This window comes from Pipistrellus kuhlii, unplaced genomic scaffold (genome assembly GCF_014108245.1).
Source record: "Pipistrellus kuhlii isolate mPipKuh1 unplaced genomic scaffold, mPipKuh1.p scaffold_m20_p_1, whole genome shotgun sequence".
In the NCBI taxonomy this organism is placed as follows: Eukaryota; Metazoa; Chordata; class Mammalia; order Chiroptera; family Vespertilionidae; genus Pipistrellus; species Pipistrellus kuhlii.
In genome coordinates this window covers 97,541,728-97,563,999 of record NW_023425404.1, presented here as the reverse complement: position 1 = coordinate 97,563,999, position 22,272 = coordinate 97,541,728, and the positions used below count along the sequence as shown (strand labels likewise).

General features: G+C 34.3%; 1 protein-coding gene across 1 annotated transcript in view; it reads right to left on the bottom strand.

Annotated features, from left to right (window-relative positions):
• The window catches only part of MDGA2 (MAM domain containing glycosylphosphatidylinositol anchor 2), an 865,861-nt gene that overhangs the window by 209,281 nt on the left and 634,308 nt on the right, over positions 1-22,272 (bottom strand). Inside the window, exon 8 of the mRNA XM_036457944.2 lies at positions 13,680-13,973. Within this exon, the coding sequence (XP_036313837.1) occupies positions 13,680-13,973 (294 nt within the window). The remainder of the gene's footprint in view (positions 1-13,679; positions 13,974-22,272) is intronic.

The window sequence follows — 22,272 nt, the reverse complement described above, 5'->3', positions numbered from 1 at the left end:
GATTGTTTGTTTGTTTGTTTGTTTGGTGTGTGTGTGTGTGTGTGTGTGTGTGTGTGTGTGTGTGTTGAGTTTTGTAAGTTGTTTACAGATTTGGATATTAAGTTCTTATTAGATGTATCAGGGCATATTTTCTCTCATTTAGTGGGCTGTATTTAATTTTGCTGGTTGTTTCCCTTGCTATGCAAAAGCTATTTAGTTTGATGTTGTCCCATTTGTTTACTTTTTGTTTTGTTTGTTTCCCTTGCCCTAAGTGATACAGTAGAAAAAAATATTGCTATGAGAAATGTCAATATTTAAATGTTAGACTCAAAAACATTAACATTCTTGATTACATTTTCTTCAAGAATGTTTATGGTTTTGAGTCTAACATTTAAATCTTTAACCTATTTTGAATTTATTCCTGTACATGGTGTAAAAAAGGTGATCTATTTTCAGTTTTCGTATATATCTTTATAATTTATTGAATAGATTGTATTTATTGTATTTTTTTCCTCCTTTATCAAATATAAATTGACCATGAAGGTGTGGGATTATTTCTGAGCACTATTCTTTTTCATTGATTTATATGTCTGTTTTTATGCAAGTACCATGCTGTTTTTATTACTGTGGCCTTGTAGTATAATTTGAAGTCAGGTAGCATGATCCCTCCAACTTTTTTCTTCTTTCTCAAGATTGCTATAGCTATATGGGTTTCCATATGAAAATATGGAATATTTTATTTTGTTCTGTGAAATACATGATTGGTATCTTTATAGGAATTGCATTGAAACTATAGATACCTCTGGGTAATATGAAATTTTAATGATGATAATTTTTTCTCTCCATGAACAAGGTATATGCTTCTACTTATTTGTATCCTCTTCACTTCTTTCTTCAGTGTCTTATAATTTTCAGGCTACAGGTCTTTTATATCCTTGGTTAAACTGATTCCTGGGTATTTAAATTTTTTGAAGTAATTGTGAATGGAATTGCTTTCTTAGTTTCCCTTTCTGATAGTTCATTATTGGGGTACAAAAAGGCAAATGATTTATGGTTATTTATTTATTTATTTATTTGTATCCTGATACAGTACTGAATTGATTTATCCATTCTCACATTTTTCTTGTAGGTTCTTTAGGGTTTTCTTTTTTATAGTATCACATCATCTGCAAATAATGACAGCTTTACTTCTTCTCTTCCAATGTGAATGGCATTTATATTCCTTATTTTGTCTAATTGCTATGGATAAGACTTATAGTATTATGTTGAATAAGAGTGGCAAAAGCAGATATCCTTGTTTTTCTCCCCCATCTTAAGGGAAACATTTTTACTTTTTAAACATTGATACCTAGCTGTTTTACATCTCTTCATCTCGTCTTGATGTGGCTTCTTTATAACCTTAGTTTTAAGACATCTGTTCAGCTAGATTTAAGGCATGTCTGAATGATTATTGTTCTATAATTTAGTTGTAATTTTCATGTGGTTGTGGGAGAATGTGAGTATCACATTTATCTATTATGCCATCTTCAACATAAGCAACATTTTTGTTTTTCTTCAATATTTTAATTTTAAATGCATTTGGGGAAAGGGAAAAGATAGGACGGTTACTCTAATCTTGGTAAGAGAGGGGATAAAAATATTTTTAACTGGTACAGAAAACTCAAACAGGGGAAAAATGATGAGAAAAATTATTAAGGAGAATTGCTCTAAGTTTAATTTTAGTTATATTAGATTTTAGAATTCAGCAGAAAAATAAGTGGAAACTTTACAAAAGTCAGCTAAATGTCTCAGATACAAGTGTGAAGATCTGCACAGCATTGATAGCTTAAGTCACTATATTGGCAAGCATTGAGAGTATTGAGTAAGAGAATAGCATGAAACATGGTAACCTCCCATAAAACCCAGATACAAAGCCAGTCAGACAAAGACAAATACCATATGATCTCACTAATATGTGGGACCTAATAAAAAATAAACTGATGGACAAAATGGAACTGGAAGCATGGATACATGGAATAGACTGGTGGGTGTCAGGAGGGAGGGTGATGGGAGTTCTGGAGAAAGAAGGTGAAGGTATTAGCTGAAGAACATATATGTATATTCCATGGCCAGGGGCAATAGTTTGGTGAATGCCAAGGGGTGGGAAAGGGGTGTTGGTGGAAGTGGCAAAGGGTGGGGGGGAAGGGGCACCTGCAATTATGTCAACATTTAAATTTTCAATAAAATAAATTAAATTTTAAAATGATAATATAAAAATAAAATATGAGCATAGCAGTTCACATAACTCAACTTTCAAGTTTAAAAGTTGAAAACATACTTATTTAACACACACTGTAATGATTATGATCAAATGAAGAAACTATTGTAGCAAAAGAATTACTAAGAGAGTTTTAAAGAGTAAAGAGAGTAGATACATTGAAAAGATAATTACATCTATTTTTTCCTTCTGCATGAGAATTAGACCTTTTAAAGCTCTGGCCCTGCTCTCAAGGGAAGAATTTCAACTCTGATTTTAGACAACTTTTCTATATTAAATTGCTTCTGGATTGAGAGGAGTGTTAATATGTGATAGGAAGCCATAGCTTTGAGCTTAGTATAGTGACTCTTTAACTTTAATGAATCTGAAAGTTATACCTATATGTTGATTGCAAGAAACACTGGTTCCTCTGGGGCAGAAGTTCCCATCCCCAAGTTATGTAGATCTTCTAAGTCATTATCTAGGCAGTGATTCTTAATCGGGTATAATTTTGCCTATTGGGGGACATTTGGTAGTGTCTTGAGACATTTTTATTGTTATGACATGGCAGTAGGGTCATCAATATTGATGTCTCAAAATTAAAGACCAAGGATGTCTCTAATACCCTAAAATTAGTAGGTCAAAACATCAAATACACACACACACACACACACACACAATACTTATATTTATATGTATATGTATATGTATATGTATATGTATATGTATATGTATATTTATATTTATATTTATATATAAATAAAATTACATTTTTGGCAGAATAAGATTTGGGGGGAGTTTGTCCTATCCATTTGGGATATTTAGCAGCATCACTGGCCTCTACACACTGGAAGCCAGTAGCGCCTCTCCTCCTCCCATTATGATAATCACAAATGCTTTCAGAATTTTCAAGTGTCCCCAGGAGTGGGAGTGGGAGGCAAGCTGTCAATCTGTGGTTCCCGTCTCTTATATTTAAATGGATTTGATGCCACATGTGCCTATTGTAGGCCCATGAGTTTGAATGTAGTTAAACTTAGGAAGACCCTCCAGTAAGTTAGAGAGGAGTTCACTACCAGGTTAAAATGTATTAACACACTATAATATAATAAAATCTATAACAATATAGGAAAAACAAAAATCTATGGCTTGTATTAAATATAAAATAAAATCAATGAAGATGTAATTGCTAACAATAAGATAGAATTTTATATAATCAATGCTTGCAGGTAAATTAGACACTGGTAGATGTGTATATCCAGCCTGAGAAACAGGAAGTCAAGTGCTTCTTTCCCAAGAGTGGTCTGATTTCTCACCTTGTGATTTGGTTTTCTCAGTCATTGACTGAAGTTCCTTTATGATATTTGATTTCTTACATTGCTACCTAACTTCTGAACTGCATTATTTTCTTAACCACAGACCCACTCTTCTAAACATTTTGTATCTTCTTCTGTACCAAGCATTCTACTGGTAGTATATTTAACATAAATTGATAGAATTATAGGTATATTCATGAAATAACTGAGTGGACAGATTATTATGATCTCTGAATGCATAATAATCTGGCCACTCAGTGTGTGTGTGTGTGTGTGTGTGTGTGTGTGTGTGTTTTGCAGGGGTGAGGTCCGGCCAGCCTGGCCAGGAGGAGAGGACATGGGCGGTTGGCCGGCCTGCCTGCTGGTCGAAATCCTGGTCATGGAGACAATTTGCATAGTATCCTTTTATTATATCGAATGTACACTGAGTGGCCAGATTATTATTCGTTCAGAGATCATAATAATCTGGCCACTCAGTGTATATAAAAGCCTAAGTGACCTTTAAGAAGGAATGGCCTGAACAACCAGACACTATGACATGCACAGGCCATCAGGAGGCAGATGCTCAGTACAAGAGTTGACCCCAGCCTGCAGGCCTCAATTGCCAGATGGAGCCTGCAGGCCAACCTCACAGTCCCTCCAGGCCCTTAGTGCCTGATTAGGGCCAGGCCCCAGGCTGGGATGGGGAACTGGGAGTTGGGGTGGTGGATGTGGCCCATTTCCAAGGGGGGTGCTGAGGGACAGCTCCCTACTCAGGGCCAGTGGCCAATCTCCTGAGTCTCTCCCCCTGGCCGGCAGGCTCTGATTGCTCAATCAGGGTCAGGTCCTGGGTTGAGATAGGAACAAGGGGTAGTGGGTGGGTGGTGGTGACCAACTTCCCACAGCATGTGGGTGGGGGATTGTGACCTCTTGCAGGCTACCTAGAGATGGGGGTGATGGGAACAGTGAGAATGCGGGGTGTCCACCAAGCTCAATCCCACTTTCCCTGCTACCCTCCTTTAGGACACTAAAGCTCACGAGCCGGAGAAAGCCCCATGCTCAGATGCCAGGTGCCCCCAAGGAGCCTGCCCCATACTAGCGCAGCCTTTACTGGGCGAGCCTGGCCACAGCCACCAGTACCTCAGGGGGCGGCCAGGCACCCTGTCTATTCACACAGGAGCCAGTCTGCAAGGCCAGCAGGGAGAGAGCAAGCTGCCTGCCTGGTTTCTGAGCAGGGCCGCTGGGCCCATGTTGCGCCCCCACTCCGCAGCATCCAGCAGAGCTCACCGCATCTCCGTGTGGAGACTCGGCACTGTGACTCAGGTGGAGGGGTACGTGGGAGCCTGGTGGTCCAAGTGCTTTTCCATGCCAAACGCTTGTGCATTAATCACTCGCCAGGTCTAGGGACGACACCTATGCATGAATTTTGAGCACTGTGCCTCTAGTAGTACTGTAAACCTCTATATGTGATTATTTTTAATGGTTTATTATTTTTTAATAGAAAAAGAGTACAGTATTCAGGAAATGATTCAATTCCATATATGAGAAGAATGCATTTATTTTTGATTTAGAGATAAATCCCTCTTTAACTAAAAAAGTTTAACAAGGCATAGAATTTTTATATTTTAAAAAATAATTTTTATATTTACATGTTTATGTTTACCTCTTTTAAAGAATGTTTTTCCATAAAGTGAGAAAGAAATTAGGAAAGAAAAACACCTTAGGAAAAGAGGCTGCATAAGCTTTCTTTTTTAAAATAAATATATTTTATTGATTTTTTTTACAAAGAGGAAGAGAGAGGGATAGAGAGTTAGAAACATCAATGAGAGAGAATCAGTGATCAGCTGCCTCCTGCACAGCCCTTACTGGGTATGTGCCCGCAACCAAGGCACATGCCCTTGACTGGAATCCAACCCAGGACCTTCCAGTCTGCAGACCGCTGCTCTATCCACTGAGCCAAACTGGTTTTGGCTGCATAAGCTTTCTTCATTCAAAATACATTTAATTTGATTATATAACTAAAGGTTTCAAGGGGAAATATTGTTTTTATTATTATAGAAATGCTATAATCATGCACTTGAATTTATTTATTTTTTAATATATACTTTATTGATTTTTTACAGAGGAAGGGACAGGGATAAAGAGCCAGAAATATCAATGAGAAAAAATCTGATCAGCTGACTCCTGCACACCCCCTACTAGGGATGTGCCCGCAACCAGGGTACATGCCCTTGACCAGAATCAAACCTGAGACCCTTCAATCCTCAGGCTGATGCTCTATCCACTGAGCCAAATCCCCTAGGGCTGAATTTATTTCTGTACAACAGAGCGGGGCAGAAGTACTTAGATGACAACATCAATAAGCAGAGGATTGGCTTGGTTAAGTTTTCAACTCTTTTAATCAATTTGTTAAAACCAGCTGGCCCTCTCCCATTTCTCTGCATAGATGCTAAAAATAAAACTTTCAATGAATAATTTTTTTCGAAACATTAAACTATGGTTGTATCTGCATTATGAAAGCAACAGAGATAGAAGCAGGAAAAAAGTACATTCATTTTCTTTACATGATCCATATATCTGATGAACAGATCTTTCAAGTCAATCTGGGTTCATTTGCTCAATAATGATATCCTGTCTGTGTTATACACCAGAAAGGTTTTTAGAAATGGAAATTTTCTATTTTCTTTGACAATTTTCTTAGATGGTTCTCTATCCTGCTATGTTCTCTGGGAGAGTGAAAAATCAGGGAGAAAGGACATAGCCCAGGGTTGCAGGAACAGCTTAGCTGTCGTAAATTTATCCCAAAGATGTTCTATAAAATGACAAATATAACTGGGAAATTAAATTTTCAATTATTTCAGAAGAAATATAAAAGTTAAATGTTTAAACAGATCTGCTTTCAAGTGGCTTCATTATGTTTCCTCATTAAATTGCTGGAAAATGAGGTAAGATAATATTTATATGTCTGATTCACTTGAAATAAAAATTCCAAAGTTTATTTATAAAGCTCATAATATATACCATCTTATAAGAATAATTGTTTAAAGAAAAGATCTTAACTCTTTGGAGGAAGGGGAGGTCAGAAGGGAGAAAATAATATTAATATTTTCAAAATATTAACACTGCTTCAGGGTTCAGTTGATTTATGTTCTAATAACTTCTGCAAACAACAAAATAATGGGGCTGGGCCATTTAATTTAAATAAAGAAACTGCAATAAATGCTGAATTCTAGTTAATATTCATTAATGTTAATATATGAACAGTGAATGCTTAAAATATTATTTTTGAGTAAACTTAACAGCTTTCATCAACCTACATTCTAGTCAAGTATATTACAAAGCTTTGCAATCCTATCTAATAAAAGCCTAATATGCAAATTGACTGAACTGCTGAATGACATGTGGAATGACCAGTCACTATGATGCACACTGACCACCAGGGGAAAGACACCCAAAGCAGGAACTGCCCCCAGCCCACAGGCCTCAGGTCAGCCATGGTGGGTGCCAGTGGGGGCCCTGATCTCCAGCCAGGCCTAGGGACCCTACCTAAGCACAAATTTCACGCACTGGGCCTCTAGTGATAAAATAAAATTACTAATTTCTTGCCAAGTAAGTTTTAGCTTTAAGTTTCTCCTCAATGCTGAAACCCTGAAAATGGGTCAGTTAATTGAGAATCTATCAATCTGACAAATGTTGTAGTGCTAGAAATGTAATAGTAGCTTTGGCTCATAAAGAATTTAAATTATAGTAGGAATGGATCAACAATCTTTACCAAACAAAACAAAACAAAACAAAACAAAAAAATAAAATAAAAAAAACAACAGTAAAGAGGGTATTGGAATAATGATTCACCAGCAAGAAGATGGGTTCCTTACATTAAAATATAGCAGAATCTATATAAATAAAATGATAATTATAATGATTTCCATTTTGCTTGATATGATAAACATAACATCTAGTGACTTTGAAAATGTATCTTATTTATTTATTTATTTTAATATATATTTTATTGATTTCAGAGAGGAAAGGAGAGGAGAGAGAGATAGAAACATCGATAAGAGAGAATCATTGATTGGCTGCCTCCTGCAAGCTCCACACTGGGGATTGTGCCTGTATTCCAGGCATATGCCTTGGCCAAGAATTGAACCTTGACTTCTTGGTTCATAGGTAGATGCTCAACCACTGAGCTAAGCCAATCTGGCACAAATTTATTTTAAATAAATACTACTTGAAAATAGGAAACAATTTTTTTTTGAAACAGGAAAACTAAAGTTTAGAGATATTAAGATATTTGCCAAGGGCTACATACAGAGTATTAAATTAATTAAGCAAGGAGGCCATTAAACTAAGGTGGCTATAGTACTGTTGGAGACTATCTAAGCAAACCAAACTCTTGACATGCAAATGCCTCAAAGTTATAAAATTAAAACCTAAGAACAACTAATCATAAATTGCCACTTAGACTTTAAATTATAGTCAATTCATAATCTCCTTCCTTTGCTTCTGCCTTTTCTCTATAAAAAACTCTCCCAAAGCTTCTATGGGTACACTTAAAATTTGGTGCTACCAATTAGAAAGGATTTTTTTCTCTTAAAACTTTTAATATACCTAGTTTATCTTTTAACAATAGTAATGGATAACAAAAGCTAGGATACTCTGGGTTAAACAATATGCTTTAAATAAATGCTGTCTTCAAAATTATCATCCTGATAAAGGCATTGACTAAAGACTCATAATGCAGTCATTAACTTTTTATGTTAAAATAACCTTGAACTTAAACCATTTATGTTTCTGAATTAGTCTTTTGAATAACCTCAAGTATAAGTTTCATAATTTTGAACATGAATTTTTGTTATGGGTGTAAACAAAAATCTGTCAGATTCAGATCATTTTGGAGAAAAAAGTAAATCCTATTAGATAAAAGCTTGGTGTGAAAACTATACAATTATTAAAAGTATTTGTACAACTTAAATGAACTTCATAGGCAAAATTTCAAGATAATTTTGAGGATGGCAACAGTGAAATAATAACCAATGATTTTGAAAGAAGTGTATCACCTAACATGAATATTCAAAATGAAGTCTACTTTGAAGTTCTACAATGTGTAGTGCAGACAAGACACGAATATGGACAGAACTATCAAGAAGAGCACTTCTCAGTCACCAATAGATTTCTGAAGAGGTGGAACTTAATCACAACTTAAGAGGAATTTGGCTTAAGAGGTAAAACCTAATTACCCTGATTGTGAGGCTGAGAAAGAATGGGCTGAATTACTATGGAGAATAGGAAGTACTTCTGCACAAGTAGGGCTTTCCAGGCTACTGACCTGAAAGTCATGTTATTGTTCTGCTAATAAATGAAATTCTTGTCCATTCACTTATAAATTTCTTTGGATAGCCTTTAATATATTTTTGTATGAATATGACAAATTGTTCCCTTATTTCCTATTTTCTCAATAGCTACCTTGTCTCTTTTATAACTTTTGATTAATCTCTAGCTACACTGATATTTTTAGAGCAATTTTCTTTCTTAAAAATCCAAAAAGTAGTTATATTTGTTCAATACAGTCATTCTATATATCTGGACACTATAGAAAATTATTCATTAATTTATCTAAAATAATGAGCATGTATGTTACCATTCATCCAAATCTGATTTTAATACTTTTTAAAAATAAGGCTTATGATAGTCTGCTTTTGTTGAACACTCATTTTGATTGAAATAAATTAGTGTGCATTCATCACTAGATTTCTTGAGACAGAGTAAGCAATAAAGTCCTGATGTACAGTTCCCTAATCTTCATCCAATTTGGTCTTGCTTTAGTAAAAAGTAAAGAACATGGGCTTATCAATAGCCTTGATTAGTTCTTTCATGAGAGTTCATTTGGAAAATAAAAAGTTGTAAGTGGGGCATGAAATCTCATTTGGAGATGGCTGAAAGTATTTTACTTAATACAATTGAACACTATAATCACTATTTGATTTTTAATCTGTATTTTATATCTCATAACAGAAATATTTTATCTTTAATTGTAGGTGACAAAAATGTTCATATCCTATCTAATAAAATAGTAATATGCAAATTGACCATACTTCTGCCATACTCACAAGCCACCCATCAGCCAATCAAGAGTGAGTATGCAAATCAATCCAATCAAGATAGTTGTTGCCATGGAGCTTCATCAAGCAGAAGGCTTGGATTTCCCTAGCAATCGAGGAAGCCAAGCTTCCCTGCCTCCCTGGCCGGCCCAGGCCTACACTCAAAGCTACAAAGTTTCAGTTATAGAAGATAAATGAATTCCAACAAAAATGGCAGTAGCCATGGAACTGGAGAGAGCAGAAAGCTTGAGTTGCCTAGCTTTCTGCACACCCTGGCAAGCCCAGGCCTCCACTCAAAGCTACAAAGTTTTAATTATAGAAGATAAATAAATCCCAGATACCAGGGCCTCTGCTTGGGGTGCTGGGGGGGCATGGTCAGCTGCAAGCCACCAAAGGCCCCTCACCCAGGCTGCCCCACACCCCAAGGGAACCCCCACCCTGATCCAGGACTCCCTTCAGGGCAAACCAGCTGGCCCTCACCCATGCAAAAGGCCTCTATCCTATCTAATAAAAGAGTAAATGCAAATTGACCATCACTCCAACACATAAGATGGCTGCCCTCATGTGGTCAAAGATGGATGCCCCTATGTGTACACAAGATGGCAGTGACAAGTTGGCCAATTGGGGCAGGTAGTTGGGAGGGACCAGGTCTGCAAAGGAGGGCAGTTGTGCCCAATCAGGCCTGCTGGGAAGGGAGGTTGGGGGCTGGAGGGACCCAGGCCTGCAGGGGAGAGCAGTTAAAGGCAAATAGGCTGGCAGGGGAGCAGTTAGGCATCAATCAGACTGTCAGGGGAGTGTTTAGGGGGTGATCAGGCTGGCAGGCAGAAGCAGTTAGGGGCAATCAGGAAGGTAGGCAGGCGAGCAGTTGGAGCCAGCAGTCTTGGATTATGAGAAGTATGTCCGACTGCCCATTTAGGCCTGATCCTACCTGGATTCTGCCTAAATGGTCATCCCTCGAAAGGTACCTGACTGGAGAGGGTGCAGGTTGGGCTGAGGGACACATACCCTGTGCACGAATTTCATGCACTTGGCCTCTAGTATATAATAAAGCTTTAACAATGAAAGTGACATTATGCTATATGTATATATATATATATATATATATATATATATATCTTTTTCAACTGATTTTCAAAGAAAGTAAATTATACTCTTTATTAAAAAATTTTACTAGTGCTTTGAGGTAAAATACTGTAAAGGATAGATTTTACTAAAAATAAAATAATATAGTTTATGAAATTAAAATTATAATATACATGATTATAAATAAATGTATATAATACAAATATAAATATAAAAAAATCAACAAGTATTAGGACAATAAGCATATCTTCTGCTTTATAAAAATGAACAGTGTGAACAAGCATTTAATAATTTAAATATTTCATTTTGGTGATAAAACTTTCTGAAGAGGTTATAAAATGGTATAAAATACCTCTAGCTATTTTTCAATTGCTTCATTTTCTATACATTTTAAGAAGAGAATGAAGACAAAATATAATATTTACAATTTTAATAAAATGATTGCTTTATAATTTTAATACAACATTAGCTAAGAACAAATCTCATTAGGAGGTTTTGAACAGGAAAATAAATGGACTATTCTATTATTTATATCATATCTATAATCTATCTATCTATCTATCTCTCTATCTATCTATCTATCTATCTACCTACCTACCTATGTATCATTTAGGATACAGATCCTATTACCTACATTAAATGAAGTAGACTTTGTCTATTGATGCCTTTTGGTTAATTACATCTTTGTTATACTAGAGACAATTGTGCCAGTATATAGTGTCTTCTTCTACTGAACTTTAAAATCTTGAGCTGAACTTAACATTTTCCATGGGACTTACTAAGAAGAAAAAGAGAAAAAGGGAATTTAACACTCCAATAGAATTTGGGATATTTGTATATTTTATGGAAATTAGAGATCCTGGTTCTTGAATCTTTAATTCTAAATTCTCCCAAGCCACTGGGTTCCACAACTTTTATTTCTGTCAGTCTTTGAAAAGAGAGGTGTGTGCAGAGTGAAAACTAATTTCCCTAATAGCTTTAGAAACACTGAAGTGTTCTTAATAACTCTGGAGGGAACACAAAATCCTGTGATTACCAAGAAGAATAAAGTTTCCAAAATTCTATCTATTTCTCTATGGTCAGTTGAGGGTGTGACTTATTTTTAGATAATTGAGGCAAGGTTTCTTTTTTTATAATTCTTTTTCTCCTATCCATGAACTTGATGCATGAGTATTAAGGCTAGCCAGTGAGGGAAAAAGAAATAGTGATTTGCTAAATGAAACCTGCCCCACATCCCAAGGGAATTTGGGGTAAAAAAGCCGCAATATTTGGATAAAAAAATAACAATCAATTGGAAATCAGCCAAGGTACTTGACAAATAAGTTTGCTTATTTATAGGAGTTTCTACAAAATAGGAAAAGGGAAGGGTTAGACAGCTTTAGAACCTTGCTCCTCATATGCCACTCACCTACCTCATACATAAATGCATTTGCTGTTATCAGTCCAAAACATATTTCAATTATTCTTTTTTTCAATTTTTTTTTTATTGATTAAGGTATTACATGTGTCCATATCTCCCCATTTTCTCCCCACTCCACTCCCATACATGCTCTAGTCCCCCATTGTCTTGCGCCCATTGCTTGTGCTTATATGAATGCATGTAAGTCCTTTGGTTGATCTCTTACCTCCCCCTCCCTCCCAGCCATCCTGCTATAATTTAACAGTCTGTTCGATGATTCTCTGCCTCTGTATATATCTTTTTATTCATCAGGTAATAATCTTATTTATTATCCATAAATGAGTGAGATCATGTGGTATTTAACTTTCACTGACTGGCTTATTTCACTTAGCATAATGTTCTCCAGTTCCATCCATTCTGCTGCAAATGGTAAGAATTCTTTCTTTCTTAAAGCAGCATAGTATCTCATTGTGTAGATGTATCATAGTTTTCTTTTAAATTTAAAGCCAGTTAATTCAATCTGTCAATGTCCTCAAGTCTAATATAAAAATAGTCATATTTGGAATAAATCCTTTTTTTTTTCCCTTCCATTTTCTGAGTTACAGAAGAACCACAGAAAGAAACCAACATTGTTATTTATTGAAGTGCACAATTTCATCTAATTCATTATTTTCATGAGGACTTTGCCACTATGTACTTAACAAATAGTTCATCAATTAAAATTTATAGCAGCACTACTGGAGTTTGAACAGACTGGGTTCAGTTTGCTTTTTCTCTTTCAGCTTTATCCACACCACTTGCCACCAAAATTTTTGGGTATCCTCTAATAATCCATCAACAGTTGGACATCCTTATTCTTTTTAGGAACTTTAATACTAAAAACAAATACAAAGCACATAAAGTCTATAATATTTTTGTTAGAACTATTAGAGTGATTTCATTAAAAAATAGTTAAAATCTATCCTCAAATCACACAGTTAAATAATACCTGTTAAGAAAGGCAAGCAAAATTTCAGCACAAAATATCTGCCTGAATGATCTCAATATTATTAGATACTTATGCAATCTACACTTACAACTTCAAATATGCAAATATAGCATTTCAATGATTAGGTCTGCACAATTTAAACAAAGGGATTTCAATGATTAGGTCTGCACAATTTAAACAAAGGGATGCCTTGAAATAAGTGAATAATTTGGGCAAAGAGCACACAATTGCCTGAAGCAGAAACATGAACTGAGAAAACAAGAGTATTATAATTTGAAGTAGCAATTACCGGTACTTGCAGTCTTCATTTCAGTATGCATGGTCAGTTTCTAACTATTAGGTTTGTTGATTTTTTGGCATTAACCAACCACATAAAATCATTATAATCACCACATACACACATACACACTAATACAATTCTTATCTATTAGTTGTAGTAACTGAGGTAATAGGTAGACTTAATAAAAATTATAGTTTAAATTTGGTAGCAATAATGCATAAATATTTTATTTTGAACCAATTCCAACAATCACTGAATTTTTACTAGTAGAAGATTACATTTGTTGCCTTGCCTCCCAATAGAAACATAAAAAATTGTACTTACACTGAACAATGAGCTGCACCAAAGCTTCTCTTGGTTTCACATTAAATCCATTGTATTGGCTGGTCTGACATCTGTACATTCCTGACATTTCCCTAGATACATTCACAATCCTCAGTGTTCCATCATAACTCTCCATTTGCATTGACCCATCAGGCATTGCAACTTCTTTATCCGCTCTAGACCAAAGGATGATGGGTTTAGGTTTTCCAGTTACTTGACACTGTAGTTCTATTGTGTCTCCTTCTCTGGTGACCAAAGGTGATTTTTCCTGTGGAACAGTCAGATTGGGTGGAACTTGAAATGGGAAAAAGAAAATTTTTCAAGGTTAGTATAAACTGGTAAAGCATATTCAAACACAGAAAATCATAAGAAAACAATTTCTGCTGGTTGAAGATGTGTGACAATTCAGATGACAAACATTACAGAAATCTTTGGAATAGGTGGTAAACACCATCAGTTGACATTATTCTGATTTGTTTTTATAGAACTCTCTTGAGTGAGGTCTTCCAACAGTAGCAAAATAAATAAAGCATTAAGTTATGCTTAAAATGGTCAACATAAGAAAAATCTATTCAATGACTTGTCATTATCAACCATTAATTGGGCACTTAACATTTGTATTTCACAAAAGAATGATCCTGCCTTCTGAGGTTTCACGTTTTCAGTTTTCCTATGATGTTATCTCTTACCCAAGGATGGTATAAGAAAGGGTATGGTATATTGTAATTTAGCAGGCACAGTAAACACAAGTAGTAGGAAAGGGAAAAGAAGAATCTTTGTTATACAATTAAAAGTTTTGACTGGTTTAGAAAACCTTGCCAAATTGCTAAGGTTTAAGGTTTGCTTTTTCCCTTATGGACATGAGATGGAACAATTCACTACAATACCACACTGCAAATCCACTGTATTTTTCTCTTTTGAATTTCTAATATTTTTGAGATTTGAATTTCCTCATATACTTTCATTTTAAGACACCTTGAGATCACTGTAGTTTGTCACACTGTTGCCACTATTTTGGTAATATTAATTTTAGGTATATTTTCAAAAGTAAATTTTAATAATATAAGAATTGCAATTTTTGAAGTTATGCTAATTTCTGATTTTACTGAAGATATTTATGAGAAAATTAGGTTGATTTTTGTGGATCTTAGCTTTATTGCCCCAGGATAAATATGTTATGGTTTAGGATACAACATGAACTAACGAGAGGAAAGTACTGCCTACGGAGCTCACTCACAAATAAAATCACCTGTTCTATTGGAAGACTTTTGCAATGTATATGAATTCAAATGTATTCTTGCAATAAAACTTCTATCAAAAAGCATGGGATAAATTAAATGCCAGAATAAAAATAAACATAAATATATGAATAATTCTATCCTTCTGATAAATGTAATATGCTTCCTTTGGAGAGAATTGCATTGGGGTAAAAAGGCAAAGATTTCATTTTCCCTTCTAGCATCACTGTGCTCCAACGCCCAAGAACAAAAGCAAACATAATTTAAAAATTATACTTCAACTAATGTGGAAATGTCTTTCTCACACAGAAAATAAATTCACATCAAAGTGATATGATAATTTATTATCTTGCTACTTAAGTATCTTTGTGCATAATTTTTTCACTTACTTCCTTCATTTACTTCTTATCTTAAAAAAGAAGTAAAATAAAAAAGTAGTTAATAATGGAAATCAGAAAATATGGAACATTAAAACATTAATCATGATCTTCTTAGAATAGATATATACAGACTAAGAATTGCCATTAACAAAGCATATGTTTTATGGTTGCATTTAAAATAATATATGATTAAATAATTTAATTTAATAAATTATTCTTGTAAATATAAACAATTAAGTGATTTTGTTAAATTATTCCTTTAGTAAACCAAAAGAAATGATGCAATTCTCTTCTAACAATAGGATCAAAAAGAAACCTCAGTGTTTACACACCCTGCATGAGAAACCACAAAGGACAATAACAATATCTCAGCATTCAACATTAATGATGTTCCTACTTTGTAATAGACACTTTTTTTTTTACATTTTCAGTTAATTCCTTTGATAATTCTAAGAATCAAGATGAGAAGATGAATACTTTGAAAAAAATTCAAACTGAGGCCAACTTATAACAAGTGAACAGTGTAGACACCTGACACCTGAAGCAGGTTCCAGTAAACCGTGGTGTCTGAAATGAATAATCTGCCTTAGCACTGGAGTCCTGTTCACAACTGCTCTGCTCCGATGGACAAATTGGACTAATTGCCCCTGCCCATCTCTTGATCATTAGTCCAGGATCAATAAAAAGTGAGAAGGTAGAAATGTGAGAGTGATATTGACACATATTTTTCAAATTACCTTACCTATTTTATATTATACATCTATTTCTACCTTATATTTTTATGTCTAACTATAATAGAATGTTTCACAAAATATAAAGCCAAACTGCTTTTAAGATCTACCAAAGTCAATGGACAAATTTTGATAAATCTATGTGAAATAAATGAAAATAAGTGATAAATTAAGGGATTATTTAATGGAGTGTCATTTCTTCCAAAATCAAGCCAAATGACATAGGCCAAGTTTAACCACTCTGAGTACTAATTTCTTCACTTTTGAAACTAAAAATTTGCACTTTATTAGCTCCAAAATTTTTAACTGTTGACAATAAAAACAAACAATAAAAATTTAATTATAGAAGTACTGCTAAATGAAAGTGTTTATTTTCTACCTTAACAAAATGGATATTCAAAGATCTTATTACATTAGGCCAGTGGTCAGCCAATAGAACCAAATATCAACAGTACAACGAAGAAGATTTCTTTTGAAAGCCAAATTTTTAAAACTTAAACTTCTTCTAACGCCACTTCTTCAAAATAGACTCTTCCAGGCTGTGGTATTTTATAGAAGAGCCACACTCAACGGGCCAAAGAACTGCATGTGGCTAGCGAGCCTCATTTTGCCAACCACGGCATTAGGCCATTCTAAATACTACATAAACCCTTGACTAAGTATGTTTTATAAATTTATCATGCTAAATAGTTAAGAAACTCCTTTTAAACATTTGTTTGTTATGCATTTATTTAGATAAAGTTTTCTCCTATGTATTCAAAATTACAGAAATGTAAACCTCAGTTTTAATCTAAGTAACTTGAAAACAAATTTTACATAAATTAGCCTAGTTTTTGCTAAATAGCAAAATCTAATTAAAATATAGTTTATTTTCTTTATCTTCCATGAGGCTTTTTAAATCTTGAAATTGGAGTTAATATTTTCTCCACAACTTTCTTGGCCAAGAAAGTTTATGACTTCTAAAGTTCTTTTAGTGCTTTTCTCTCAATATCCACATTAAATATTCCATTCTCTACAATTCTATATTCAACCCTCTTAATTATTACTATATTTTTTCTGTTATGAGATCTAGTTTGTTCTCACAAATTTATATATTTTATATGTTAATAATATGAATTCCAACATTAGCCCAAGAACCTTCCAATTTATTACTACAGCATAGCATTTTTATACTCTAAAGCCTTTCAAATCTCCAAACCTAGGCACCATTTACTTCTTGACATAGTTGGTAGGTAATTATCAACACACTTATTCAGATAAAGACCATAACATTTCCTTTGTTTTACCATTTATTTTTGCTCACCACTTCCTATCAACCACTTTTCTTTCTCTATCAAAAAAATATCCCATGTCTGCCTATTTCATGGTTGTAGGTAGATTTCTTGGTAGAAGTCGTCATAGTCTCTTCTTGTGACAATGTCCTAATTGGCCTCTTTGTCACCAGTCTAATTCATCCAGGCTTCCTGTTATTTAGTCATAAAGTTTATTATAATAAATGCTATTTTGTTCATGTCACTATGAAAACTACAAACCTCAACAAGAGTGTTAATACTAATCCTGCTTTACTAAAAAAATAAATAAATTGAGAACAGTCTGATGGATGTGTTAAGTAAATAGTGGTACTACCACACAATAAAATATGATACAATATTTTAATGAAGACATAATAGACCAATATTTATCAAGAAACTAGTAAATAGTATGAACAGCTATAAGAACTATTAATAAATGAGTAAAACATGGTACTAAAAAGTGTAAACAGTAGTGTCACATCTTTATAAATATAAAGTCTCATGCTAATGAATGTTAACAGCGATTGTCTTAAAGGAGAGGGTATATAATAATATGATTCATCTTTATATTGTTAGCATTCAGCACTCTAACTTACACATAGTAGAAACTCAGCAAAAATGTTTACAGCAAATGTACAATTAAAGACAGCAAGCAGTTGGCCCAGAGTCACAGAAGAGGAAAAATCTAGAGGAAAAGGAAGCCCAGAAAAAAAAAAATACTCCAAAATACTAACAATAATTCTCTCTGAGTGTGAGATTATTGATAATTTAATTTTCTCTGAATATTTCCTATATTTTTCATTCTTTTATAATATGCACAATGCATATAACATATTTGCATTAAAATGTTAATGCAACCTGTTTTTCAATGCTCATCCGATGAAAACTTCACTTTTTAATAACACAAATGTATCACTTTGAACATGGTGTCCTAGACAACATTGTCTGAGAAACGCTCCTCTATAACACTCCTATAACACTCATTCACATGTGGTTTCACCAGCCAGTGAACTTCAGTGCTCTTCAATAAGCAGTTTTTTCTCTGTTCAGCATATACTCTAGCACTCCTTGCCTGCCCCAGGTGTTGAGATTTAGATAAAATATTACTAAATTCAAAGATAAATTTATCTACTTATGGGCTGAGGTGGTTGTTCACTCTGCTGGACCGCGTAGGACATTGTAGACCCTTTTAACCTGTATTTGTGGCTTTGCCCTATATTTTCTCCCATGTTTATATCTCTGACGAGATAGCTCCTTGAAATCACAGAGTGTTTTATGTTATCTCTGAAATCTGACGCCTGCTTTCCTACTTGGCACAATCTAGGAAGCCACAAAATAATTGATGAAGGAAGTGGAGTAGAAACAGAGAGAAAGGTAAGGAGGTAAGAAGATAAACAACTATAAATGTAATAGGAATAAACGTAATAGATAAAAATCATAAACATTTTATAACAGAAGTGATAAATAACAATAAATGTAGTAATTATACAATTATAAGCCCATACAAATGCCAGAATCTTCTGCAAAATATATTGTTAGTATAGATTTTGGATGCAGTAGACCTTGATATATGTGAGGATGTATGTGAGAGCTAAGAGACTCATAAAAGGGATCTTTTTTTACAGTTTTCCTTTACTTTCTCTTGCATTTAAAGATTTGGATAGATAAGCTGCAATAAAAAATAAATAAATAAATAAATAAAAAGTCAGAGAAAAGAGCCAATTCAAGAACATGCCATTTCTTTTGTTATGTTTGGTATGCCTTTTCTCTCATTAATGAATTTTTAAATATTGAATCTCACAATGAAAACATCAAATTAAGTAGAACAATTTGAGATGTCTGAACCTTGTGAGAGTCACATTCATTCATCATGTACTGGCTAGAAACAGTTCCTCCTAATGAAACACAGGGACACAACTTCTGATATATATAAGGCTACCCTTTGATTTCTCTTTTCTGCATTGCTACTGTTGGAGAAGTTATAATCAGATAAACTTCAAAAACATATGACACCAAAGTTTATTATTCCAAACATAAAGAAATAGACAAATAATTTAGGCAAACTGGTATTCTGTTAACTGTTCCATTGTATCATAAAATAAAGCAAATATAGAAAATGAAATTTTTCATTTTTTCATTGATAAGGAAATTTAATCTTTAGTCTTGACTAGGAAAATGACTGGCTTATTTTTCTTGCTTAAAAGAATGCAGGGGAAAACTAGCTATCCTGAACTCTATGGAAAAATATCATGTTGTCTGAAGGAAAGACATCAGAGCACGCTTGTTAATGACTTACTTATTTAAAATATGTAAATATTTATAGTGTACTATAGTTTAAACAAAGTATATACTTACTTTATTATAAAATCATAATAAACTAAGTAATAAATAGAGTTGTCTCTCCAAGGACAAGTAGACATACATTTTCTAGAATCCCCAAATAAGTATAACACTGAATTAATTACACTTTTCCCCCCCTTTATTTTATTGAATTTTTACAGAGAGGAAGGGAGAGAGATAGAGAGTCAGTAACATCTATGAGAGAGAAAGATCGATCAGCTGCCTCCTGCACACCCCCCACTTGAGGATGTGCTCACGACCACGGTACCGTGCCCTTGACCAGAATCGAACCAGGGACCCTTCAGTCCGCAGGCTGATGCTCTATCCACTGAGTCAAACCGGTTTTGGCATACTTTTTAATTTTGATAAATCTATAAGAATAAAAGTATAATATGATAATTACACTTGGTATCCTTCCTAATGACCTTCTGGACGAAGCCAGGGCTGCGAGGGAAGCCTGGGTCCCAGGTGCCAGAGGAAAGCTGGTGCTGGCAGGCAGGGGGAATTCTTGCACGAATTCCATGCACTGGGCCTCTTGTAGTTATTAATGCACATGGATGGTCTAGAATATAATGTATAAATTGTATTTAAAGCATAAATTAACTAGACTTCAATAAAAACGTCTGTTTATGATAGATTTCCCTATGGGTTGGATTCAAGGATTCTCATGCTGTCCAGATCTATAGATGTGAAGTGAGTTTTATTTCCGGTGATCTACTGCTTAAAACGCCAAGGTTAGCAACATGCTTATTTCAGACCACACAGTATTAAAGAAAAAAATATTCTATCACACCTCAGTGCTTTTGCTGTGTCTGAGGCAATGCTTCTCAACCTCTGTTTTGCTAACTTGTTACCCATTAGATTTGTAAGCATGAGGCATGCACATGAATACATTCAGAGTTTGAGGTTTTGAAAAAAATCACAAAACTTTACATGGAAGTTAAGAAATTAATAGTTTGTAATTTCCACAACTATTAATCGCACATGAGTAAAGACTTCTCATTAAGGACTATGAGATAAGCAAGGTAAGCCATTTGTTAAGTGGAATTGTCAACATGCTTGTTGGAATGTCACTCATTTCTCTTCCTTTCAATATTGGGAAAATTCTGATCATCATGTACCTCACAGCTGATTTGAACACATCACTAAGATTGGGAATAATTGTGTTAAAACATGAAACTTATAAGAATGTAATACTTTGTGGCCTTTGAGAAATATTAATCTGATATTTGACAAATATAAGACAAATCTGATCATTATTTTTAGTTTTAAATCAATTCCAATCCAAATTACCTAAATATTTTAATCTCTTAATAGTTATGTGTCTAATGGTAAAGTGTCCTTAATTCAAGGTGACAAGGAAACCGAACTAGCTAAGTCTCCTCACTTATTGAGTTGCTGATATTTCTTTCCTTTTAGAAACCATGACTGGTAATGAGCAATGTTCGATAAAAGGCAACAGCATTCTACAGCTCCTTTCTCTGAAAATGGTTCCCAATGTTATTTTATAAAAAGCAGAACTTTCCTGAACCTGAGTTAATATAATAATATATTGCATTGCTATATCTCCTTCTGCATTTCCTTCCTACTTATAAGTGGATTAATGAAATTTAATTCAGGAATGTCTTTTTCTCCTTCTAAAAAATCTGACCATTCCTGAATTATTATTTTTTTTTAAAAACCTGCCTTACTAGCATTCAAATATTTTCAGTAACTCCCCAGTTTACAGGATGGTTTAAATCCCTGAGTCTTTTTTTTTTCCAGCTTAGCTATCACCTATTATTAAGGCATAGTGCTTCTGGAAAAGCTCTTTATTAATTTTGGCAGGCCACTAGTCCACTTAACACACTGAACTCATACACAACTCCTCACCTCCCTCACTTCTGTCCAGGAGTAACTCTGTCCTCACAATGCCCACCCAATAATCCCCCAGTTTTAAGGCCCAACGTAAGTCTTCTGTTGTCTTAAGTCTGCCAGGTTTCTGTATCTTTTATTCATTTTCCAAGTCTTTGGATACAGCATATCTGATTTATTCTATACATGTCAAGATAAAATGTGCACTCTTCAACTGCCCTCTCCCAGGAGGTGTTGCTATGGCACATTTAGTGACATATGTAACTAACATGTCTTGAGGCTAGCACTGGGTTTTATCTATTTCCTCAGTAGGTCTCCAAATACTTTTAAGTGACAACTTAAGTATTTTAGAGGTGCTTAATAAAGTTTTGATTGATTTATGGGGCATCAATCAAGGTTTCTAAATAACCAAAGTAAGAAAAATATTGATGGCCAAAACCAGTTTTACTCAGTGGATAGAGCCTCAGCCTGTGGACTGAAGGAGCCCAGGTTCGATTCCAGTCAAGGGCATGTACCTTGGTTGGGGCACAGCCCCAGTAGGGAGCACGCAGGAGGCAGTTGATCAATGTTTCTAACTTTCTATCCCTCTCCTTCCTCTCTTGTAAAAAATCAATAAAATATACTTAAAAGGAAAACTTGGTTAATAGTCACCTCTTGATTACTTAAAGCTTAATTATAAATTATATGAACTTCAAAATAATTTTTATACAAATTCTTTCTTTTTATTGTTTTTAAAAAAACACCCAACTAGATTTTTA